Source organism: Alosa sapidissima, chromosome 3 (assembly GCF_018492685.1).
Source record: "Alosa sapidissima isolate fAloSap1 chromosome 3, fAloSap1.pri, whole genome shotgun sequence".
Taxonomy (NCBI): domain Eukaryota; kingdom Metazoa; phylum Chordata; class Actinopteri; order Clupeiformes; family Clupeidae; genus Alosa; species Alosa sapidissima.
In genome coordinates this window covers 39,073,921-39,100,477 of record NC_055959.1, presented here as the reverse complement: position 1 = coordinate 39,100,477, position 26,557 = coordinate 39,073,921, and the positions used below count along the sequence as shown (strand labels likewise).

Genomic DNA, 26,557 nt, shown 5'->3' with positions numbered 1-26,557 from the left:
TGAAGGAGAACCCATGTTCAGGATAAAGTTGGACAACCCAGTCACCATGTGGGGAGTCCCACAGGTAATTGAGATAATGGATACAGAGCCACAGGAGAAAGAGGACATACCCTACGCCAAAGAGTGTCCCTATGGAAATCAATTCTGTCTGTACCGTCTATTCCCAGGAGTGGGGCGCCACTGCTGGGATAAAACAAGACATGTGCCATTCAGCAAAGAGGACAGGGAATGGAGCATGTACATGCAACACCTGTCATGTTGCCCCAAGAGAATGGCTACACAACCAGCAATACCTGCCTCAGAGGGACATCAGGGCGGACAAGTGGCCCCAAAGGAGGTCCCTAACGTACCCTACGTCAAGGGATGCCCCTATGGCAACCCATACTGCATGTATGGTCTGCTAAGAGGAATAGGGTATCGATGTTGGGATAGGAGGAACCATGTGCCTCTCACCGAATCTGATCCAGACTGGGAGAGATACAAGAAGCACTGCCTGAACAGCGAGACGGGCGAGAGAACAGGGAGGCCGGGATCGTCCCTCTGGAAGATGATGATGCTGCAGGAGGCGGCAGAGACAAACAGGGAACATACAGAGGTATTAGGACAAGTGCCATCTGTGGTATGGTCACGGGGAGATGGAGACATAGGACTGGTCAAGTCAGCGAGCCCCGTGGAATTCAGACTAAAACCAGGAGCGACGCTGCCTTTCCAGCCACAGTACCAAGGGATAAGAGGGACAATGGAAGATCTCCTGGGAGCAGGAGTCTTGGAGGAAGTCCCAGGTGCAAGGTGCAACACACCCATATTCCCTGTGCTAAAGGCAGATGGAGTACCATGGAGAATGGTCCAGGACCTCAGACCCGTGAATGAGCGCATTGAGGACTATCCAGCGGACGTCCCACATGCCAATGTACTGATGACCAAGCATTCTTCACAATACGAATGGCTCCCGCAAGTAGGGAGTTCTTTGCATTCAAATATCAAGGCAAGACATTCCAGTATACAAGACTCCCCCAAGGGTTCAAGCACTGACCGCACATTTTCAACCAGGTGCAAAAGGAGGACCTAAAACAAATTGTGTGCCAGAGCACGATTCTGCTAGCCTAGAAATCTAATTACATTTGCTGCCAGGGCTAGTCTAGCAACTCCGTTGGCTTGTGAGCTCCAGAAATCGAAACTCAATCAGGCCAATGAAATCGTGTATAGAGTCGTTAGGTGGGCTTAACATAATGATTGATGGCAGAGTTGCAACGGTTTGGCTTGAATTCCCTGCTACTTGAAAACAAATAAGATGGATGTTGCTGTTGGCGAACAGTGTGACACGAGTTAAGCTTTTATTAAGTTGGCAAACGTTTGAACTAGCCAACTAGCTCCGCTGGTGGGAAACGCATGGGACTCATAGCGCTGCCGATGTCCTATTGCGTGCAGAGGGAATTTGAAAGACAACTGATTATCCCGCCCCTCGGACTGAGCACTGCGAACGGTGAGTGCCCAGACCCTACATTTTAATGTGGGTCTGGCTCGTCAGGCTATGATTCTGCAGTATGTTTACGATGTCTTGGTATGCTCACCAGACAAGGAAACATGTGAGAAGGACACAGTCCACATGCTGACTGTTCTGGCCGAAGGGGGGTACAAAGCATCAAGGAAAAAGCTCCAGTTTGCACATGATGTCGTTCATCGGACTCATAGATTTCAGCAGCAATGATTGTGCAAGCTGGAACCAGCCATCTGAAGAACCGCCTCACATGGACTCTGGATGGAGATGAGGCGTTTGAAGGCATCAAAGGAGAATTGCAGCGAGCACCTGCACTTGCATTACCTGACTATGGAAGACCATTCTACCTGTACGTGTCAGTCAGGAAAGAACCAGGAAAAGATGCGTACATGACTGCGATTGTGGCACAGACACAGTGTCATGGACGAGGCAAACAGGCAATTGCCTACTACAGCTCGAAACTGGACACGGTAGCCCAATACCCTCCATGCTTTCAGGACTTGAGACGGTGTACTCTGCGTACGTCAAAGCCTCTAACATCACCATGGGATGGCCAGTGGTAATACACACCAGTCACACAATAGCGCAGCTGGTGGAACAAGGGAAGTTCTGCGTGACGCCTCAGAGGCAGTTGAGGTACTACAACTTGTCACTCTGTCCTGATGTTACCATAAAAGCGTGACAGCGGGAAACCCGGCAGATCTAATCCCACTTGATTATGAGGGCGAACCACACGACTGTGTGGCGGACTCAATCGCCTTCTCCAAGCTGAGAGAGGACCTGCAGAGTGAGCCATTAGGACAAGGAGTCACCTACTTTGTGGACGGGTCTAGCCACAACTATGATAACAAGACACATGCAGGGTTCAGTGTAGTGCAAATGATGGGTCCAGAAACTTTTGTGACAATAATGAGTGAACCATGCACACAACCATGTTCAGCGCAACTGGCTGAACTAAAGGCACTGACAGCAGCATGCTCTTTAGCAGAGGGACAGGATGCAACCATGCACACAGATAGCGCCTATGCCCACAATGTCTGCCACGTGCATGGAGCCCAGTGGAAACAGAGGCAGCGAAGGAAGCAGCATTAGAGGCTCACTGGGCTAGGAAGATAAACAAGGCCCCCAAATCCCCACAGGATAACAAGCCACACCAAATACTGCTTAACAGGGCAGTGCACAGCATGCCATGCCTGACAAAATGCCCCTACCTATACAATGCGTGCATGTGGTGCTCCCAGTGGAGCGATGATGACCACCTGCACCAGATAGATACATACCTTCAAGATCGTATCAATTACATGCTAAAAAATTGCCGCACCTGCGCCACATACAATTACAGAAACAACATAACAATAGGCATAGGACCACGGCCCCTGGGACCGAGAGGGACCGTTCACACCTGGTAATGGACTACATCGACATGGGTAGGACGCTGAACTCGTACAAACATGTGCTGGTGATAATATTTCGCTACTCACGATGGGTAGAAGCCTGTCCAAGCCAAGGGCAGGACGAAAAAACAGTGATTCGATTCCTAGCAAGACTCGGTTTGGTTTACGGCCAACACATGGAAAAAGATTGCACAGGCGCTGTGCATCAAGACTCGGTTTGGTTGTGTTTACCACCCTCAGAGTCAAGGGATGGTCGAAAGAGTAAACGGGACGTTGAAGAACAAAATTGCAAAGATCGTCCAAAGCACGATCCAAACCTACCAAATTTGAATTGGGTAGACGCGTTACCAATAGCGCTGATGAAAATGCGTTGTGAAAAGAATCGAACCACACATCTGACCCCGCATGAAATGGTGACGGGGCGGGCAATGCCCACACCTCGGTTCAGAGGGGATCAGAGGCCCCCTCTAGAAATTCTAGAGTAAGTAGTGAGCAGTTACATTAAATAGCTTTCCCAAGTTCACAGGGCAGTTTTCAAGGAGCAGAAGAGAGAGGGCACGGGAGTGGAGGACCGAGCCAGGACCGATCCGAGTGGGAGACTGGGTGTACCTGAGGGTGTTTAAGAGGTTGTGTCTTGATCCTAGGGCAGAGGGGCCCTACAGAGTGACCCAGGCTACCCCCAGTGCGGTAAGAGTGGAAGGATCAGATTTGTGGTATCACCTTAACTCTTGTTACAGGGCGGTGCCACCAGAAGGAGCAGGAGATCCAGAGGAACCAGAGGACGATGACGGGTACCAGAGCCGACCAGGACCCCCACCAGACTCCCCCGGGGAGGATGATGGTGGTGGGGAACCCAGGGCAGAACCAAGTACGTGTAGGAGTACGAGGCGGAGGAAGGAGGGCGCAATGTACCTGGGGTGCCTGCTGTTCTCCCTCCCCTATCTGTGCCTACAGGTGGTGGTGTTGCTGGGGCCGAGCCAGGCTCGAGGAGGGGAAGGCGACGTCCACCCGAGGTTGAGGCCACTCCCGAATCCCAGGTATCCAGGCCTGCCCCAGCCACACCCGACCTCACAGGGGGTGACACCGAGGAAACACCGAGGCCGGAAGAAGAAGCACTGCCATCACCGCTGCCACCACCACACCTTCAAGGATACGACACCATCAACGTCGGAGATCTCCTTGGCAACTGGGATTACCCCTACCCAGTCGACACCCCTGCTGACAACCAAGATGGAATACAGCCATCCGCCGCAGACGAGCTTACCTAAGTCCGAGACTTTATCAACTCCCTCAGGCCACTCCCGAATCTCCTTACGCCTCCCCCCAGGACACCTCCTCAGCAGGGCTCGCGATTTCCTGTGGAACATGTGGAGAGGCCGACGGACTCAGGACACACCGCGGGCGGCCCCCACTTCGGGGACGACCGCCCAGGAACCAGCCAAGGATGACGAAAGCGACTGAAGGAGTGCAGACCGTCACCCCCAATGACACTCTGCGAGGAGACGGAGAGGAGTTGCTCGGCGACAGTGTCCTAGACACGAACAATGTTCTGTACATAGGAGAATCAGAGGACGGCATAGGAGGATCAGGAGGAGATATGTACATACAAGAGCCAGAAGCATCAGGGAGTGACGAGTACATATCAGTACCGGATAATGCCATGACCCAAAGTAATAACGCAAGTGTAAGATGTAAATAGTACAATCATGCTTCCCAAGGTCCCGACGGAAGGCCAGACTGGCGGGACTCAGGCCAAGAAAAGAAAGAAGAGATCAACTGGCGCGTTGAGCGCCTGGGAGGACAATTCATGGATGCAATGGGCCAAATACACAGCAAGGACAGAAAACCCAGAAAGAGGCTGTTATGTGTGCTCAGCAGTAAGGCCAAAGGGGAAAACGCACGAATCCCAACAGAACGAGGTGAGATGCAGAAAAGACTACCATGGGAGCCAGAGTGGCAAAGAAAACCCACCACCTTTACACGATACCAGAGGATGTAGAGTTTGAATGCTTTGAAGTACATCCCACTGCAAACTCAGTCAAGGGGAGTGCGCAGGATGTGGAAACGTTTGAAGGACGCTGTGCAGCAAAGTGGGTTCACGAACTGAACAACTTCCTGTTCTGCCTGGAGGAAAGCAGCGAGAGCGGGAAACAGATTGGGGTCAGACTAAACACCGCAGTGCTGAGCACGAGTTTCCTATATGAACAGAACATTCCCTTAGCGGACTTATGGTGGGCATGCGGAAGAAGATGGGGACTGCGAAACACCCTTCCAAAGTATTGGAGATGAAAATGTGCCAGGGTGATCCTGGCTCAGCAAACCTACATAGTCCCCTGGTCAGAACGCAGCCCAGGGAGCGACCAGCAGACACCCATAAAAGAGAACCTGAGGAGCAGCCGGAGAGGCGCTGACATGGACGATGGAGTATACATGGATAGGTTTGGACAACCCCACAACGTCCCGAAGCAGTTCAAGACACGGGACGAGGTGCTCGCCGGATTTGAGGCCGCCCTTCCCTTCTACGGACCATCCGCAGGCATCGCCAAGAATGTTCAATGGATCAACTACATCCACTACAACGCCATGCGGTTTATGAATGCCACCATAGACACGTTCAATGCGTTTGACAGGAGGTTGAACGCCACCACAAAAATGGCAATGGAAACCAGGATAGCAGTGGACTGGATGTTGGCAAAAGAAGGTGGAGTGTGCGCTATCGTTGGAACAGACTCCTGCTGTACATACGTCCCAGGTGAAGGCGAGAACATGGATGACTTCTCAAACGCAATGAATAGACAGAAGGCTGTAAACAAAGAAGCCCACGAGAACTCTGGAAAAGGACTGACGTTTGACGGGATTCCAGGCATCTCAGGAATCTTCGCCCCTTTAACCCGGTGGCTGACAGACACTTTTGGGTCATGGGGGGTTAGATTGTAGCATTCCTTGGAAAAATATTGCTGGGACCAGCTCTGGTTGTAGGAATGTTTTGCTGTATTACTCAATGTTGTGGAAAGGTTTGCTCCAGAGTGGTTTCTAGACAATTAGTGGTCCAGCATGGGATAATGCCATGGGGCGGAGAGGATGAGGGTGAGAGAATCCTCCTAGTGCAAACTAGTGTGGAGCGAATAATGGCAGAAGAGTTTGTGGATCGAATGCTGGATGAGGAGCAGGAGCTTCCTCCCCCGGTCATGTACGAGTAGAGGTGGGGTCCTGCGAGTCACCCATCTCTACACATGCACTGACGTACACTCACATACACAACACTGACAGGTAATTCACAAAACACCTGCCTGCACGCCCGGGTGACAGAGTAAAGGAGTAGAATCACGGGCTGTGATCTGACGCGAATGAGTCGCCTTAGGTAATCTTGACAGTAACTTAGGATTCATAGAGGACTAGCCCTCACCTGCAAGGCCATCCAATACTGGATAGATGTAATCAAAAGCTTGCTACTAGAAGTGCTCACCTCGCCCCGATTTACCGTACGTTGAACCTGGCCTGCCCAGTGGTAAGGCAGGTGTGTGGCGCGGTCAGTGCTCAAAGACGGGTACAACCCTATTGGCCAGCAGGGGCAACCTAAGGCAGACAAAATCCGTCTCGGGTCCCAGCCACATGTTTGCTTACGCTGCATAGTGAGGCTAATTTAGCCTCAAAGGGGGAATATGTGGTGATTTTAACTAAGCATAAATACTTGTGTGTGTGTGTGTGATTTATCAGAAATGATCCGTTTATCATAGGAATGTTGGTTGTGCAACTGTTATGCAACTTTTACTGGAAGTCATGAGACTGAACTGTCAGAGGCTAAGAGTGAAAGTCAGAAGAGATAGCAGTGAAAGTAAAACCAGACAGGGTTTAGGAGAAATGGAGGGGTTTACAAAAAAAGGAGTCAGAACCAAAAGTGAAAGTACACATAGAACCAAACAAACACATACCCTGCCTGGCAACAGGTTACACATAGAACCTGGCTACATGTATTCTGCCTAGCAACACATATTTTTTTAAATATACAGACAAGAAGGGTTTTCCACCAATATCTCAAGTGGAAAATAATCCCAAAACGTTCTGGCTAAAAGGGGCCTGGTGACGTTCCTGGTGATAGAAACGCTTCCCAGGCCCCTAGGAGCATAAAAGACAGAGCTCAGGCACACTCAGATCAGATCTCATCGGGGTAGCAGCTGCAACTCATCACTCTATTGCCTGACCGTTCAGTCCTGACATTGTTCGGATTGTATTCTCACTGCAATACGGTGAATAAAGGATCAACAGTCTTCAGCATCTCTCGTCTTGGTGTTCTCCTACGGGTCTTTGACATCAGAGTGCTAGTTGGATTGGAGGTTCGGGAAGTGGATAATTTTCCACGTCATCTACACTAAGAGGTTGGAAATACTGGATGGTTGATAATAGGTGACGTTCCTATAAGTAAGACAGTACATCGATGTTTGGTGGCTAGCTGGTAGTTCTGTATTTCAAGGATTGACAGGCTAGAAATTTGCAATTTAAAACTGCAACAAATGTTTTATTTGTTTATATTACAAAAACGGTAGGTAGGCCTATCGGTGTTTGAGTGGCTTGCCGGCTAGTTCATTATTTCAAAGACACTTGCGTTCCTTTCTGTACGTTGGGTCCTTCAACAGAAAACAATAAACTCAGGCGAATTATCGAACAGCAAACAACATTCTGACCAATGAAATTCTGGAAGTGCAACGGCTAATAGACCAATCAGAATGTATTTTATGTATTTTGTGACGTAATCATGCAGATCTGGTAACCCATGCAGATCAGGTACCCACACTACCACTGGAGCTGTGAATCTGCTGAACGTCTTCGCCTGCTGTGCCGTGGTCACTATATTCGCTTGTGAAACTCTGATTCAGAGGCACATCTCTCTAATTACAGACAAGGTAAATGTTCCGGTTTTTGGTATTTGAGTCATTTATGTCGTCAAACATTATGTAACGTTAGCGTTATATATGTATGAAATGTATGAAACAAATAAACTACACTAACATTATAACGTTAGGTAACGTTTTAATGTTAGTGAAATAGTTGACGTTAGCACCTTGCTACGTTGATATTTATTATGTAAGGAAACCCACTGTTAATCAACATTAATATGTCGTCAACTTTACAGTGACCGGTTAGCTGTAGGTTTCGATAGCTAACGAAAGTCAAACGTAATGCACTTACACGTTACATTTGTTCATTAGGCCTACTAACCTACTAACTGTCACTGGATATTTGACTTCCTCACCAACCGTTCACAAGTGGTTAGAGTGGGGGGTCTGACATCTGACTCATTAACCATCAGTACTGGTGCTCCCCAAGGCTGTGTTTTGACCACCGACCTCATCCACTGCTGTACAACATCTACACACATGACTGCAAAGCCAACAGTAGTCATACCTCCATCATCAAGTTTGCAGATGACACAGTGATCTTGGGCCTGATTAGTAACAACAATGAACAGCTCTACTTGGATCAGGTTGATGAGGTGGCACAGTGGTGTCAATCAGTACACTGCCCCCCCCCCCCCCCAATACACAGCAAATTGTCTCATGAGGAAGCTTCTCCAACACACATATTGCACACTGCCCTCTCCCCACATATACAGCACACAGGGAGTTTTTCCTTGCCCCTGTTGCTCTTGGGTGCTCCTTGTTGGTCCCCCCCCCCCCCCAATTCCAATCCTCCCCCACCTTTCTTATGCAGCCCTTGCCACTTAATCTACTAAACCCCTCTTCTACTGCACTCCCCCCCCCCCCCATAAATGCACAAATAGGCTGACACCAGACATAATTTCACTGCATTTCTTACTTCCAATAACTATATGCATGTGACGATAAACTTCCTTGTATCCTTGTCATACTGTCACAACATTCTCCTGAAATGGGGAGGAGGGTTTGGAGATCATGATATCGTGTCCGAAATGTGCATTCATTGCTCAGAAAAATAAGGCTTTGACAAATTCTGGGAAATTCTTGGATTCTGCCATAGACCTCAATGTTATAAAGGGAGCCCGATCACTGCATACGTGTGGCCCCCCCTCGTGCGGGGCGTGTACTACTGCTACCATATTTGCATACATTTCCAGGGACAGGAAATGGCCTCTCAGGAAGTATCTTCGTAATCAACCATCTTTGTGCGAGCTTTTTTTTGGCAGTTTGCAAACGGAGTGCGTACCACCACCTGCAGGACTGAGGTGTAATGGCAAGTGTACCCTTTAGCCTCGTTCTGGCCACCGGGTGAATAAGGCGAATAGGCTAGTCACCTCCACCATTTAAAAAAAAGTGCTGTACATTTTATTCCCCTGAACTCTGAATTATTGAGAAGAAGCCTCAATAATTCTCTAGATTGTAGAGTTGTGTTATGAAGTGCAGCGTATCATGCCAGCATGACCTCCTACCTAGAGGCCTAACGTAAAGGAACACTTTACTCACCGGCTTCAGAACCTGCTCCTCAATCTCAGTTTCATTTAGACTTTTACTTGAGGTAACCTTCAGACGCATACCAACAACAACATCTGTGGGGAGGAAAGGTAGATATGGCTGTGAATTTGGAATGAACATACACATCATTTTAATCTCGTTCAAACCCGAACATATCTTGGTTTCTTGTCTCCGCCCCTCCCCTGAGTCTTGTTAACTTATTAGTCTGATAAGTGCCTTGTTCCATGTTCAACTGTGTCCCCTTTTTATTGCCTATCGTCTGTGTCCTTCATTCCCCCGGCAGCCAGAGCGAGGTACAGGGTACACTTGCCATGCACATTTCAGTCCAGCAGATGGTGGTATTTCACTCTGCAAACTGCCAAAAAAAAAAACTCACAGAAAAAGAAGGGTTCGCTGGCCTGCCCATAGGTATTAAAAAGCTAGATACTGCATTGGGCTCCAGAACGCACGTAAATAGTGACTCCATCTTGGTGGGGGCAGCAATCACTGGAGGCCAATGGAGGAACACGTGACTCTGAAGATAATAAGAAGAAGTGTACTTACCGTGGGCAGTAGTACACCCACCTGTTGGTAAAAACACACAAGAGCATCGGACTGGGGGTAAAACCAGTATAGGGCTCCAAGGGAAGAGAGGGCCCTTGAAAAGTCTGGAATATATTTTATTTTACCTGGATATTTTAATTTCATAATAAATGTCAGATGAAATGTAAAGTGAGGGTATTGGCTGAATAACTTGGTTGATTGACTGACTACATTTTGTATACAAAAAAGTGACAACTATCTAAAGTCTTAATTGCTAATGCACCAAACGGTTTAGTCTGCACGCATTTTGTTTATGTTCGTTCAGATGAGCATCTGCTGTGGAGTGCAAACAAACTGTGCTGCTGTATAAATGCCTTTCTCCAAGAAAGGTAAATCACGCCACCAAAAAGGAATGCAAAGAATGGAGAAGTTGATAAGACAAAATGAGTGGAAACCACTGTTAACAGACTTGTGTTCAAAGAAAGGTGAGCACAAACTAGAACATGAAATCCATGGTGCTTAACCGCTTGAATATCTCAGTGATTGTTAGTGCTAAAAAAAAACTGAGACAACCCATTGAAAGAGCAGAGAGTGCACTTTTTTAAAATGAACTGTACACTAACAATGCTGTTTGCATACAACACACTAGCCTGACGAGCCAGACCCACATTAAAATATATGGTCTGGGCACTCACCGTTCGCAGTGCTAAGTCCGAGGGGCGGGATAATCAGTTGTCTTTCAAATTCACTCTGCACGCAATAGGACAGCGGCAGTGCTATGAGTCCCATGCGCAAAACATGTTTATGAGACAGTCTGCCTTCCAGGCTAACCTACTGTACTCCCCTACCCCACCTCCCCCCAACATTCTAAACCAATTGTATGTACCGTATTGCTATGTAGCATAGTAATATTATCAGGGATGGGCAGTATTTCTTATACATGTATTTAAAATATGTATTTCAAATACACAATAATATTATATTGGGTTGAAGAGAGTGGCATTTTGTATCATAATACTTTATTGGTGTGTATTTTGAATATATTTTTTAAAATACTGCAAAGTACTGTCTTTGTGATGACACGGAGCCTCTAATTGGTGCTGACTTATGCCAAGCAGACACTGCTTTTTTAGCCCAGAATCAGTCGGATCCGACAAACTTTTGAATCTGGTCTGTCCGATTTGTTGTGTAGTTTGAGCAGCCTCACAGCACATGATTAAAAGATAAGTAATAAATGTGTCAAGTGTGGTATAACGAATAATTGGTAATTAGGCAATAATGGTTTACGCTCATTGCAATCAGCTAATGTGAGAACAGCTGTCTTCAACGAAGCTCACAGTATTTCAGAGACGGCTATTGCTGAAGCGTCAGCTCTGGTGTGAAGTCGTAGGTAAAGATGATCAAGTTTACCTGTGCAAGTTCACAGAGTAAAAGACACCGACAAAGGCAACCTGTCCTATTGCCTCTGTCGATCTTTAACACAAAAAAATAACAGATATCTCAATGAACCACAACGACATCAGTAGATGGTGAGGTGTTGAGTGTGTTTGAATTCCCTTCCTTGTGGCATCCCTTTCTGCATTTCACAGTGGGGGAAGTTCACCTTGTCTAAATAACAATTCTATTTCCTTATTAGCTGCATACTTGATGCTGGAGATATTTAGGTACATCAAGTTTCTCACATACTGGAACTTCAAGATACATAGCCTTATGATTCTCTTATTCAGTTCTGCAGTGGGGTAAAAAACATTATTTTGGCCTATTGATTATAATGTGGTTAATTGAAATCTCTGTCAGTCGGTTTTGATAAAAGCATCAGCTAAATCAGTGGTTCTTAAACTTTTTGTCTGGCCAGCCCCCAAAAAACACTGGCCAAGTGTCGAGACCCCTCTCTCCAACTGCCAAAATGTCTTTTTACTTTGGGAAATGTTGCGGCAGTGGAAATGTTCTTCTCTCATACTGTAGGCTATGTCAACACCAAAGGCATTAATGCCAGTGGCAGCCTTTGACAATCTGATTTATTATTTTCCAAAGAATAACTAGCACTCATCTAATGTAAGATAACTGGTGCTCCTGTGGCGAAAAAAGCCTGCATGATGTTCTGTCACTGGTAAGCTTATGTACAGTATCTTCAAGCTCATTATTGAAAGAGGCAGAGGTTTGAGTTTGTGTAAACAGAACCTCTACTTTTGAAGGAACATTATGGAAGCATTGTGAATTGGATGTCTAGGCCTACATCTAAGGCTACAGAATATCCTAGTTTTTAAACACGCTGGTCTAAAAACCTTAAGAACCATCATTTAACGACCCATGCCATATTTTTGCCAACCCCCAGTTTAAGAACCACTGAGCTAAATGTAAATGTCAATTCTTGAATGATTCTTAATTCTGACTATACAAATTCTGATCACTCTATGAACTTGCATTTGGTATACTATTGCAGGCAACCAGTCCTATTTCCTCATGCTAGTCCTTAATGTGGAAACTATCACAGATTTCTCAATGAACCACAACATCAATAGATGGTGAGGTGTTGAGTGTGTTGGAATTCCCTTCCTTGTAGCATCCCGTTCTGCATTCCACAGTTCACTTTGTCTAATTAAATAACAAATCTATTTCCTTATTAGCTGCATACTTGAGGTTGGAGATATTTAGGCATATCGTTTCTCACATACTGGAACTTCAAGATACATAGCCTTATGATTCTCTTATTATGACTGCGCGCAGCGCATTTGATGGTAGGCCAAAATATGTAGGAACAGTGCCCTTTGAAGTAGGCACAGTGCAATGTTGGTAGAAAGGCCTAGAAATGGCCCATCCCAGATGAAGTTCATTTTAAATGAATAGGCTGTGATATCTACAATATAATTAGCAATAATGAGCTAATAAGTGTCATAGGTAGCCTAGGTATATCATGTCAACATGATGGCTATATCAGATTTACATAGAAGGAGAGCTTAGCATTGTGAAAAACATGGCCCTCAGTTTCAAGGTGAGCAAAATGAAAGCAAACCATGTTTAGCCATTAGGTCGTCTTATTCCCCGATTATAGCCTATATAATAAAACATAAGAGGCAAATATCAAATGTCCTTCATGTGGAGAAAGATGATAGAGAAGATGCCATAGAGGATGATGGGAGTGAGGAGAGCAGGGTATGGTTGCTCTGAGCACAGTGAAGAAATGACAGAAGAGGAACTAGAAAGTAAGCAGAGCCATCAGAACAGTTTTTGAGGATCCAGGACTATGGCCAGAGAAATTAAGAAATTATCAGAGAGACACCACAGTAGGCAGTTATTACCCTATTGTGCAGACCTACAGATGCATGTGTACAGTGGTCAGATTGTTTTTTTGTTTTTTTTTTGGGGGGGGGGGTCTTGTGCTACGCCCCTGAAAACACACATCATGAGATGTACACACTCATCCCACAATGACTTACTTTAGTACCGTAAGTTGCTATTGTACTACACGCTGGACAAATACAAGAAGCCTACCAGCTTCCTACTTTCTTTTTCCAGCACTCTTTCAAAACCAAGAATAGACATAGTCATTATACCTCAGCATGCTAAAGCAAGTAATTTTGTTCCCTTTTGCTTTGCTTTTGCCTTATGGTCTTCTCACAGAAGCTCAACAAATGCTGTGTTGAAGAACGCTGTTAATTGTACTCTGACTGTCCACATAAACACTGACTGCATTTCATTGTCTTTGTACTTATACTCTGCACAATGACCATAAAGTTGAATCTAATCTAAAATCTCGCCCCAATGACAAATAAGCGGTTGTGATTGGTTCCTAGGTTTTTGGTGATCAACGGGACAATCTCCAGACGGACCCACAAATTCAAATCTGCTAGTGGTTCCTCTGAGATCACACAGGCTAATTTGATCAAGCAGGAAGACACACTCTTTACAGAGTCATGAGTTGTAGGCCTATTATTTATGGTTACTGTTATTATGATAATGCTATTAGAATTATAGGAAGCTATCATAATTATTATTATTATTATTATTATGCTTAATGTAGGCTATTTGAATTTATGTTAAACTAATTCTAAAGTAATGATTATTGATGTTGCTGTAAGTTGCTTTGAAGAAAATATAAATGCTTATTGTAGGAAGATGAACATCATGTTTCATTCATAACAGAAATTTGAGGAAAGACAGGGACCGGGCACCCAGCTATGGACATGACCATGACCATGAAACCATGGAGTGGTATCAGGGCTGCACACTCAAAAGAAGCCTGTTGTATACACGACAAATAACAACATGAAACAACTTGCCAGTAAAACAAAGATTTTTCATAAACAGATCTGACAAAGCTTACTCAGTGCCAACATGAAGACACACAGTGGAAGTGGATTCATCATTGTCTGTTTTTTATTTCTCTATCCAGATCTTGAGGCCTGCACCTGTGGAAATACAAGATTATTTATGTTTTCTGTTTGTTTTACTAACTGCACTGGGATACCAACACTCTTTCTGAGAGAAGCAGTTGAAATATTAAATAGTTAACAAATGTGCTATGGAGTACTATCAAGATCATTTTAGTCTATTGTAGCCTGTTTATTATATTACATTATATTTGTAGAGCTTAAATTCACAGATAAATCCTTTTCATTACATTGTTACATCTAAACATTTGAATAGATATCAGTAGGTGTAGAGACTGGTTGATTAATCTGGTGAAAAAGAAAATCTGTGTGTGCATATGCGTGCACCATCACTGTAAACAGATACTCCACTCAATAGCCCACTTTCTGGTACAAACACAAGCCAAGGCCAAAGCCATGTAAAAATGCACATTTTGGTGTTGGTGTAAATCCCGTCAGACATAATCAAAGACGTGTTGAAAACAGAGGATGTAGCCTGGGCCTGTATGTCAACCTAATAGGTCCTTGGCAGAGCCTAGACCTGCCTAGTACCTACTTCGCCCCTTTTCTTAATCCACTAGTCTCTTTCTTCTTAGCCAGCAACTGCAATTCTGTCACCTTATCGAACATTAGCTTTGTTTCTTTTCTTTGCCTGTCCCTCATTGTCCTAAAATAAATATAGCCTAGCACATAAGGCAGTAAATAACTTTGTGCTGGATTAATGGTATATTTTAGGCCAATGTGTTTTTTTTAAGGTGGGGAAACATTTTGAGAAATGTTGCTGGGCAACCACATAACCAGTTCCATGTGTTCTGTTGGGATGATCATGAAAATTTTGTTTGAAAAAAATGGTGCTTAATATCATTGGAAACATGCCAGAATGGAATACTTAGGAACATTCTCCAGCAACATTGCTCCTTCTGTATCATCATATTTAGGTTTTGAGGAGACCGATGGACCTTAAAGGCCCATTCACACCAAGAACGATAAGGTCCATCTGTCTCCTCAGATCCTGGTGAACTACTACCGCTCCACCATCGAGAGCATCCTCACCAACTATCTCTCGGTTTGGTGCTCTACCCACCCCCTGCCCCACACGACCATGCAACCTTGACAGGGACAACAAGGAGGCGAACAACCCCCCCCCCCCCCCCAGACAATTGCACTACTCTATCCCACCCATAGTGTTCTATTTATTTACAAATTTACATGCTGTAATTACACGTATACATAGCCATATTGTACTGTTACCACACTGCACAAAGCTGTACATATCTGTCTATATGGTTAATACTGAATATCCTTATTTCTTTTTTTACCTTTTTCTGTAAATATAATATATTGTTGACGTATTAGATATATAGTTTATTGGAAAACTCAATATCCCTTTTTATCTTCCTAGAAATCGGAAAATAGGGCACAGGGGCCTGCTGTTTAATGCTTTCAGTTAAAATGCAATGCCTTACAGTATATGTTGTCTCTGTCACTGAGGAAAGATCAACTGATGTTACCGACAGCAAGTCTCAAAGATGAGGCCTGATATTCTTGTAGCTAAGGAGTAGACCGTTTCAGGGATATGCTATTTTACTATACGAACCCTACTAAACTCCTCAAGTCTTAGACATATTGATGCAGATTAGATTAGATTGCATTGCAGTGACCATCTTGGGCAGCCGTGGCCCACTGGTTAGCACTCTGGACTTGTAACCGGAGGGTTGCCAGTTCGAGCCCCGACCAGTGGGCCGCGGCTGAAGTGCCCTTCAGCAAGGCACCTAACCCCTCACTGCTCCCCGAACGCCGCCGTTGTAGCAGGCAGCTCACTGCGCCGGGATTAGGGTGTGCTTCACCTCACTGTGGTGTTCACTGTGTGCTGTTTGTGTTTCACCAATTGGGTTAAATGCAGAGACCAAATTTCCTCACGGGATCAAAAAAGTATGTATACTTAAAAGAGTATATATACTTAAAAGTCACAGTAGCAAATTCATGTGAAGTAGGCCTAATGTTTTTTTCTTTGATTCTAAGTTTTCTAAAAATGACACTGAGCTGAATGCATAGGTATTCCAACACAAATGAATATGAAATTAAATATTTCACTATAGTCACCTATTTTGAGTTATAGCTTTACGAGACCTGGTTCCAGGCCTCAATTGTTTCAAGGCCACTTTAAGTAACCTAGAGGGCCCATATGTGGGCAGTTCCAGAAATATACCGGCTGAAAGAAAAAACATTCAAGCTACTACCTCATTGTCAGTACATCAGTCACTCTGTCACACTGACTGTTTCTGAGAATTCTACTGGGTCTCAGATTTCAGAAGAGATCAAGCATTTTATGATGGGCTAAAGTATGTGGGAGCAGTGCCCTCCTAAGTTGATGTGCAATGTTGGGCAAATAAATAAATTGGGGCAACAAGTTCTGTTTTCAATGTTTTATTAAAACAGTATTGTACTGTTGCCCAGCTTCAACGCAGCATTCTCCCCCTTGCCCATCCTGGTCAAAGTTGCCTGTGGTTGAACACCAAGGCTTGTTATGGTTGATTGTAGTACATGTCCAGTGGAGTGTCCCCAAATACACAAAAGGGAAGACACAAGCTGCTCCTCCAGCATCTCGATTAACGGTGGGCAAGCCTGGAAACAGCAAAAGACACAGCATAATACATCATGAACTGTAAAAGAGGGAATAATACTTGTAATAACTCGGCTCTTTTTCCACCTAATAGCACAGAGTGAGGTGCTGCAGTGTTGGTTTTAAATGGGTCTGGTCGGTCATTACAGCTGGCAGGGCGTCTACAATAGTGGTGCTTCTGAAATTTAGCCTAAAAGTAAATGAGTCAGAGAGACCTCTTATAGCTAGCTAGACAGACGGATGCTCTGTTTTGAATAGTTTAAAGTAAAGTGCTATAAAGTCACTGTTTAATTGACTCTGGTCTACAACTGATAAGAGTTGAATCTTCGGTTCAATATTAGGCCTATATAACAGTCAGTTGGCAAATCAATTGAAAAGGCTAAATTATTCCAGAACTGTTTAAGTGTTTTTCATTCCGACATCTAGATTCAATGTACCAATTTAGACCAGCAACATTCCAGATTAACGGAGAAAGCTCACCAATAGGAAAGCCAAATTTGAAATGAGATCCGACCCGTTTCTCCTACACCCCCATGAGGAGAAATAATAGAAGGCAACTGGCGTGTTTTTAGCCTGTAAGTTGAACTTAAATTACAAATGGGCTGAGACAACAAGACCTGAGAAATTGTCTTCCTCTCGTTTCAGCCCAGGTCAAAGTCTGTTGCTCCCCATTTCCCCTGAGGGGGGTTCAGGAGAAAAAGGTCCGATTTCAATAAGAGTTGGTTATGAGGTGTGGCGTCCACCAGTTAAAGAGGTGACATTTTCATTCCATGTGTTTTTTTTTTTATTATTATTATTATTATTATTATTATTATTATTATTATTATTATTATTATTATAATAATAATAATAATAATAATAATAATAATAATAATGTTTTATTTATATAGCGCCTTTCTCAGACTCAAGGGGCCTGTACTACGAAGTGGGGTTACTGGCTTATCTGGGTAACTTCGAGCGTAACTTGATCACGTGTGGCGTAACTTCCCGATTAAACCGTAATAAGAATGGTGGATAGGTTTTAACCGAGGTACGCTGCATCTCAAACCTGCTCCGAGGTTATGTTCTTGGTTAACCCGAGGTTTCCGTTAACCACACCCTTTATAAGTACCACCCCTACACTAACAATATCTCCCGAGACATGTCGGCGTACCTGGATGATCCATACGACATTGGAGCGCAAATCGTGAGTGACTCTTCGCAGGGCGAGGGGTTTTAGAGACCACCAGAAAATATATATAGCCTACCCGGACGAAATTCTCTATGAAGATATAGATTGTCAGCCGAGGGAATTCGTTATCTTTGTCAAATGATCTAGGAAGACGTCTCATAGCAATGCCCGTACGTGGACATTCATGTATTCCATCGGTGATGCAAGAATACTGTATGCCCGAAAATAAATCAGACATAGGCTAGTATGCTGAACATCTGAGCAAGAATAGCCTAAAATAAATCGGACATAGCCTACAGTAGGCCTAATAAATAAAAATCACCATTTTAACAAACTTGTTGAATTGAATGTCATATTACTGTACCCTGCACATAAAGGCTACACATTTCCACAGCACCAGAATCCGACCGAATGCCTCCCTCAACCCCCACCATAAGCCTTCCACTATTATTTGCGATGGCCAACTCCTCTGCTACTGTAAAAAACTCTGGTGCCTTTCCTCCTACAGTAGTGTTCAAAGACACCTTTTTGTTAGCTGTAAAACAGAGGCCAAGTGAAGGCTATAAGCTACAGTAGGCCTACATGTTTTCATAATTAAGAAATATTAATGCAATCTAACTATATAAACCTACTATTCTGAATAATGTTTTTGTGTTTCATTTTCACCTGCTGCCATGTGCGTTTGGTGTTGCATCTGAAATGTTCACAGGATTAGGCATACACTAAATCAGTCAACGGGGGCTACATTCAATTATCCTTATTACTATAATCTATATGCCCACTTCTGAATTGGGTTGCATCTGTAGGGCTTTCTATGAACTCAAAATAGGCCATTTAATTATTTCAACTCATTTCAGACATTCCGCAAGCTACTAATCCTCCGTAACACATATTTGAAGAACATGTGGGAATAAAACTACTTTTAGGCATTTAGGCTACCCGATCTGCAATACGTTGCCAACAGCCTTGCTTTGTTCACTGCCGACGTATTTGATTTGTTGTAGAGTGGGTTTTAATTCCTCATACCTGGTCATAATAATTGTGCATTCATCATCCGTAAAATCAGGTGATGGCGTCATCATTGAAAGTGGTGACTTGTGCTGCAACCCGCCCCTTTTATGTGAACGCGCATAAACTCCAATTAAGTTAACCCCGGCTCAACAAATCAACTTCATAATCAGCGTCGTAGTACCGATTAACACCACTTAAGATAACCAGGTTTTGTCAACCCCGGTTTAACAAAGTAACCCTGGGTCACATCTGGGTAGGTTAAGTTCCCTTCGTAGTACAGGCCCAAGGTCACTTTACAAAGTCAACACAAACAAAAGACAAAAAGGGCAATTGCGAGGAGTCAAGCGCAGGCGGAAGGTGAAGTGTTCCTGAAACAGAAAGGTCTTGAGGTGAGCTTTGAAGAAGAGGGACAGTCACGGAGGGATTGAGGGAGGGAATTCCAGAGCTTAGGGGCCATGGCGCTGAAAGACCTGCCACCTAGGGTAGAGAGTCTGGTGCGACTGAGAGGAGATTGTGATTAGAGGATCCGAGGGAGCGGGAGAGTAGGAGATCAGAAGGTCAGAGGTAAGGAGGAGCAAGGTCATGGAGGGCTTTGAAAGAGAGTAGTAGAATTTTCAATTTGATTCGGGACAGAACCGGTAACCAGTGAAGCTGAGAAAGAATAGGGGTGATGTGTGCAGATCTCTTGGTATGAGTGAGTAGTCTGGCTGCAGAGTTCTGAATATATTGTAGTCTTTGAAGTGATTTAGTGGGGAGGCCAATGAACAGGGAGTTGCAGTAGTCTAGGCGGATTTCGGTTTTATCTGTGTTGAGTTTCAGAAAGCCATCTTGCATCCATAGCTTTAAATCAGAAAGGCAGTTAGTGAGTGAACTGGGAAGAGGGTCAGTGAGGGATAATGTAGTGAAATATAATTGGATGTCATCAGCATAGCAATGTTATTGAAGGCCATGTCTACCGATGACTTAGCCAAGGGGCAGGATATATATAAGAAAATGTTAGTGTTTGCAATGCAAGTCTGACAACTGTTAAGCCTCTTTTCAGACAAAAACACCATGATGCTTAATGTATCATTATGTATAGTTAGTTTATGATACTTATGTATAGTTAGTACCATTAATCTAAATTTGCATGCACCTTGTATGTTCAAGAGTTGATTTTCCAATGCCTTTCTGATGTTGTTGAGTGCATCAAAGTTGTCCACTTCAAACACATGGTCTGATTTTGGTTTTGATGCAATGGCATTGAGCTGGTTTCGTGCCGTCTGGCTGGTCCATGCACTGCCAACCTGACAAGAAAAAGATTCATTCATTCAAAAATATATCATGCCATTTCAGTGTTTACAAATAATAAAACTTATATGGAGCAATGGTGAGTTCCTACTTCCAGTACCAGCAACTGGAATCCATGTATTTCCATAGAATTATTTTTGGAATCTGATCCCTTATCATACCTGTTCATTCGTACTCGTCGCTCGACTTATCGTGACTAAATTCAAGATGGCGGCAAACGGTAAACTTCAAGGTACTGTCTGTATAAATAGTCTTGTAAATAAACTACCAGTGCTTTTTCAAAGTTCTCAATGTCTTGATTTAAATGTCAAGGCCCTCGGAAGTCTACCAATGAAGTATGGAGCTACTTTGAGCCTCATAAATGGTGTAAAACAGTGATTTATTTGCATGGCTAGGCCGATGCCCCAGGCACCCCCATCGAAAAACTGTTGGTAGCAACGGCTAACTAGCAGCAGATTTCTGAGTGCAGGGGACAAGGCGAGATGAGCTATGAGACATATGTTCACGCTCGGTATCATGTTTCAACACACTTTAGGTCAATATTACACCGGAATTCTCCTTTAAGATATAATTACATAAGTGTAACTTAATTTAACTTCACTAATTTCTCACACTGAAAGACTACTCTAGAAGGCCGGTCACACCAGAAACAACAACTAAGATAAACTACAGTTATCACACCACAATGCCACTGATATAAAGTTGAGGGAGTGTGCAACTGGCAGCCAGACTGCAGTAATATGCACCAGAGTGGTTGCCTGTGAACTGAATTAGGGAAGAGCTCACTAATACCACATTGCCATATTTGTGTACAAATAAACTCGCATGAAAGAAGCCTTAAATCTTTCACTCCAACTCCCATGATAAATGAGCGCAAAAACATCTTGGCTATAGTTGTATAAAAATGTTGCTTAAAGTCAAATTGCTGTGCAAGGCACTAACAAAGATCAGTGGATCAACAGAGAGCACACATACTGATGGAAGGTGTCTGTGCTGTGCTTTTGCATACTGTGGATAAACACATACAAAAAGTGAGTATGAACATATAGGGTAGCATCTCATACCACAATAGCGTATCTAGTAATCTTTTGCCCATCAGCCTCTGCTGTGACACTGGGATATTTTGAAGAGTCATAGGTTTGCCCATCTGTGATGATAATGAGGATCCTTTTGGCACCAGGTCTTGCTCCAACAAAAGAATGAAACCTATATTTCCTGTGTAAATAAGTATAGATTCATGATGTACACTTCAAATGGTCATATAGGCCTATTAGGCCATTACTATTAGGATTTCATAAACAAAAAGACAAATCTCAATATTTAGCTCCTATGTCAGTTATCAACTCCCAATACAGAAAAGAAAGTATCAAAGTAAAGGTTTGTGTCAAATGTCTAGTGCAGCAATTAAAGAGGTTACGGTATCAGAAGTCTTTATTTCAGACTTACACAACTTTCCCAACAGCATTTCCAGTGTATGTTCCTCCTTGCCTCTGGACAATACTGTCCACCTGTTTTTCAAAACCTTTTCTATTGAACTGATTGAAGTTCACATGTATGGTCATCTGGTGAGAGTACTGTGCAAAGGCAAACTGAAAACAAACCAAAAAAATAAACTGCTCATTTACTTGGTGTAATGTACACATGGCTCAATGCCCTGGAAATGTAATGGATATCTACACAGCTTATTCATAGTTTATTTAAAGCTACTGGACCAATAATATTGAATCAGGCATGAGTGACGTACTAAGGTGTCATATGGCAGGAGACTCCGGGTCACATTCTTTACAAATTCCTTCATGAGAATGAACTGGTCTGCTTTCACACTCGTAGATCCATCCAGAAGGAAGACAATATCTGCAGGCACTGAAGAGAAAATATTACAAATGGATTTGGTATATTATGAGTAAATAGTGTTTACAGTTTGTTATTTGACCAAGAAACATATTTGCAAGTTCCAATTATGATGTTTATTTTGTGTGAATGTTTAGAGCACAGCTATAGTGAAGTCTGTTAACGTCTACAACCCCTGGCAAAAATTATGGAATTACAACTTTTGGAATGTTCATTCAGCAGTTTTATTTTGTAGGAAGAAAAATAATAAAAAAAGTAGTAAGACAATTTTGCAGATCATGTAGAGGAACCAGAAAAAAAAAAAAAAAAAAAAATGCACCTTCTACTGTAGAAGTAATGACTGCCATCTCCCCTGGTCCTTTACCCGATATTCCACCCAATCAGTGACTAAACTTTCTTGTTTTCTTTAGGCAGTCATCTTTGTATTTTCCATTGGAACGGCACCAAACAAGTTCCAGCATCGTTTTCTTGCCATATGCAGCTTTGAGATTAATCGCTGAATATCACTTTCACCTAAAAAGCCACAATTGCTTCTCTTTAGCCCACTGTAACCAAATGTAGATGAAAAATATAAAGATGACTGGCAGGGGTTGTATATGGGAGCAAATTGGGGATGGTTCTGCAAAAACGGTTGCATCAAGACAATGTTTTAATCCAGTGCTCGAGTCAAGAAGCACAAAAGTCGGAATATAAAATTAACCAATTTTTCCAATTCATTATGCCAGAAAGATGCCAGAAAGATGCCATAAAGAATTTCCAATTCATTATGTCAGAAAGATGACATTACCAGCCTGGCAATGTTAGATTGTGCTAGTTTAAGAGGCTCACCAAATAAACAATATTTTTACACAAATTATATTCACTGTCTCTCAGACACAGACATGTCGAAAAATGTTGAGGATATTAGGAGGAGGATCGCGAATTGTCCAATACCATTTTCATCAAGTACATTTTACACAAGCTCATGGTTTTGAAAATACTATCTACTAAACCTGTTAGCTCTGCAGTTTTTGTGGTGGTAAACATTGAGAGGTTCATGAATCTGATGGTGAATGTGAATCAACTCTTACCTTGGGTTGTTGTGAGCAGATTTGAAGAGGTGGGTAAACAAGTTTGGTTGCCTGTAAATACAGAGGTGAATGAAGGAATGTCTTGTACAGGTGTCTAAAACAAATTAATGAGATTTCATCTCTTTATATTTATTGGAATTCATGAAATCTTTGTGCTATGGCTTTGTAAGATTATTTCTTGCATTCTGAGGCCCAGCATTTGTCTAGCAGTTGACAGTATGGTCACTTTAGTGCTAGTGTCCAGTCATTACATTCTTTCCAGTTAGTGGCGTTGGCTTCAACTTCAGCTGAGCTGACAGACTGGTGCTCTACTGATATGTTTCTCTACTAGTGAAAGTTAATTATTTTGAATAGAGTATCCCAATGACAGTCAAAGTTGCTCTACTTCTGCTAGTGATGAAATTTGACTGCAAATTTTAACATGCATCATTTACTGATATGGTGGATGAGTATAACCTTGCTTACCTTGGTATGAACAATTTCCAACCACCCCTGTAGACAGATAGAGTTGTGAATGTCAGGTACAAGTTTCTAAACCTTATATTTGTTAAAAAATTGGGTCACTCCCCGCAGTCCCTAGGAGTTGGATGAGTGAGCCAAAGCGTTTTATAGCCGACCCAGCCATTGTCCTAATCTAGAAACGGCCTGGTTAGCTTTAGTTTAGCGTAGCCGCTGTAATCCGGCGATATCAGATAGCATGTCGTCTTTCGTGTAATCTTCCATATTCATCGCCATTAGAACTCTTACAGAAAAGCCCACCTGTCAGTGTCAGCCTAGTAGCAGAGAACTTGGTAGTCACGCTGGTGTATTGCCGGAAGTTGAGGGTTTACAGATGCTGCGTGATGTCTTTGCACCTGGCAGCGGTGCTTTGCCGGTGCTATGCCCGAAAATAGTTACAAATCTAAATTGGTCTAGTAAATCCCTTAGTGTTAATTTGCATTGATATTTGTACTCTATGTGAATGTACAGGTTACGAGAAATAATTATTAAAAATCTTGAGTTATTTGATTCACTTTTGCAATGACATGCTATCTGATATCGCCGGATTACAGCGACTACGCTAAACTAAAGCTAACCGGGCCGTTTCTAGATTAAGACAATGGCTGGGTCGGCTATAAAACGCTTTGGCTCACTCATCCAACTCTAGGGACTGCGGGGAGTGACCCAATTTCACCTAGGGGTGGCGTATTCCTTTAAGTTGAAATAGTTGCCAAGATCTCCTTTAATAGTTGACAACTAAAAGACTACTCAAATTTATTGGATGCTCAGACGGATAGATTGGACTGGTCCGGGACAGCTTAAAAATCCCATTTCTTACATAGTATATGCACTCTGCACATGCTTTATGTACAGATCAGCACAATGCGATATGGTGAAAGTGTACACACTCTTACCTTGTTGTACCACCTGTGTAAACATAGAACAACCTGTAGAGGCTGGTACTGTAGATGCTGTAGAGGAGGGCACTGTAGAGGATGTAGAGGAGGGCACTGCAGAGGCTGTAGAGGAGGGCACTGAGGAGGGCACTGCAGAGGCTGTAGAGGCGGGCACTGTAGAGGCGGGCACTGTAGAGAATGTAGTGAAGGGCACTGTAGAGGCGGGCACTGTAGAGGAGGGCACTGCAGAGGATGTAGAGGAGGGCACTGTAGAGAATGTAGAGGAGGGCACTGTAGAGGCTGTAGATGGTGGCACTGTAGAGAATGTAGTGAAGGGCACTGTAGAGGCGGGCACTGTAGAGGAGGGCACTGTAGAGGCTGTAGATGGTGGCACTGTAGAGGCGGGCACTGTAGAGGAGCGCACTGTAGAGGAGGGCACTGTAGAGGAGGGCACTGTAGAGGGCACTGTAGAGCAGGGGTGCCCTTCAAGTAGAGGATGGCACAGTAGACAAAGATGGTGGATGTTACATTTAGTCATTTGACAAAACCTTTTTACCCACAGCAACTTACAGCAACTGTACAAGTGCGTAAACCTTGAGATATCTTCGTATCCATTAAAATACATAATATCCTGATTGAATTAAGCCAATAACAGTTTGTAAAAGTACAAACGCTTCAAAAATGGTTCTGGTATAAATCAGCCAAGGTTGAAGCGTTTAAAACAAATTGAAGTATTTTTCAGTCTGACATCTATCGAATGGAAAATATCCTCAGTAATGGGGAAGCCTCACCAATAGGAAAGCAAAATTCAAAATGAGATCCAACCGATTTCTCCTAAACCCTCATTAGGAGAAATACTAATAGATTGAGAAGGGAAGGGGTATGTTTAGATCTTAAGTTGGAAAAAAATAAGGCATTCTAAAAAAAAAGTCAAATTGCTTAACATTTGACTTCATGTGCAGACAGTGGGCTTTTATCTGGGGTGTCTATGGACTGAACTCAAGAAATGGAACCATGCTCTAAACTCTGGTATCCAAGTTAGTCATATGCCATCATGGGACTTTGCTCAGTATATATATATATATATATATATATAAAAAAAAAAGGTTCTAAAGTCTGGTATCCAAGTTTATTTAAAAAAAAAAGAAAAAAAAAAAAAAAGGTTCTATAGTCTGGGGTCTCAATGTGTGCCAGGCACAGTCAGCTGGAGTTGGCCTTTAGGGTTTGCAGGACAATTCTAAAAGCTGTTAATTAGTTAGATATTTAAGACCAAAACTCCATGATCCTTTTTTAGATCAAAATTTCTCATTCTTCCGTGGCAGGGGTATTTGCAAGTGCAAATTGATCTAAATTTGCACATACCTTGTATGGTCAAGATTTTCTTTTCCAGTGATTCCCTGATATGAGTCAGTCCCTCAAAGTTGGTCACTGGAAATACGTGTTCCGAGTCTGGTTTAGATGCAATGGATTTTAGCTCATTTTGGGATGACTGGCTGCTCCAGGCACCGCCAACCTGTCAAAGAGTTTTACCCTTTAATTTATTGTTTATTTAACCAGGAAAATCCATTAAGATTATATACATATTTTCTGAGGGAGACCTGGCAAGATTGCATGCCATTGAAGTTTGGACAAATAAGAAAACTAATCATAATAAATGATCAGTTAATTAAAAAGAGACATTTCAAACAAACAAAATAATTCAGCCAGACATAGAGCATCAGGTACATCATACTGTACATAAAGCCACTCTGGAGAGACAAAGCAGAATTAGCATCTGACGTTAGGGGACAGTCTCAGGGGACACACATCACCTCCTGAAAAGTCCTACAGTATGTTTGAACGTGAGAATCAATCTAACACATTTCTTTCAAAGTCAAGTTTAAGAACGAGCAAGATGAAAACCACACCAAGATCGGAGGATCAACAGGCTGCCCA

General features: G+C 43.3%; 1 protein-coding gene and 1 long non-coding RNA gene across 6 annotated transcripts in view; one reads left to right on the top strand and one right to left on the bottom strand.

Moving 5' to 3' along the window:
* The first annotated feature begins 13,652 nt into the window (after positions 1-13,652).
* On the top strand, positions 13,653-14,389 carry LOC121705690. Its single transcript, XR_006030863.1, has 3 exons — positions 13,653-13,781; positions 14,004-14,142; positions 14,254-14,389. It is a non-coding gene; the product is annotated as an uncharacterized LOC121705690 (long non-coding RNA).
* Positions 14,390-16,641: 2,252 nt separating this feature from the next.
* The window catches only part of LOC121705634 (collagen alpha-1(XII) chain-like), a 47,195-nt gene continuing 37,279 nt past the window's right edge, over positions 16,642-26,557 (bottom strand). For 4 of the 5 annotated variants that reach the window (XM_042086719.1, XM_042086720.1, XM_042086723.1 and 1 more), the window contains 9 exons: positions 25,985-26,135; positions 24,641-25,105; positions 23,712-23,738; positions 23,247-23,297; positions 22,070-22,188; positions 21,772-21,914; positions 21,390-21,540; positions 20,171-20,321; positions 16,642-16,855 (listed from right to left, as the gene is read on the bottom strand). In XM_042086719.1, coding sequence (XP_041942653.1) covers positions 16,650-16,855; positions 20,171-20,321; positions 21,390-21,540; positions 21,772-21,914; positions 22,070-22,188; positions 23,247-23,297; positions 23,712-23,738; positions 24,641-25,105; positions 25,985-26,135 — 1,464 coding nt within the window. In that variant the 3' untranslated portion in view covers positions 16,642-16,649. The remainder of the gene's footprint in view (positions 16,856-20,170; positions 20,322-21,389; positions 21,541-21,771; positions 21,915-22,069; positions 22,189-23,246; positions 23,298-23,711; positions 23,739-24,640; positions 25,106-25,984; positions 26,136-26,557) is intronic. The other variant, XM_042086721.1, reaches the window with a different exon arrangement.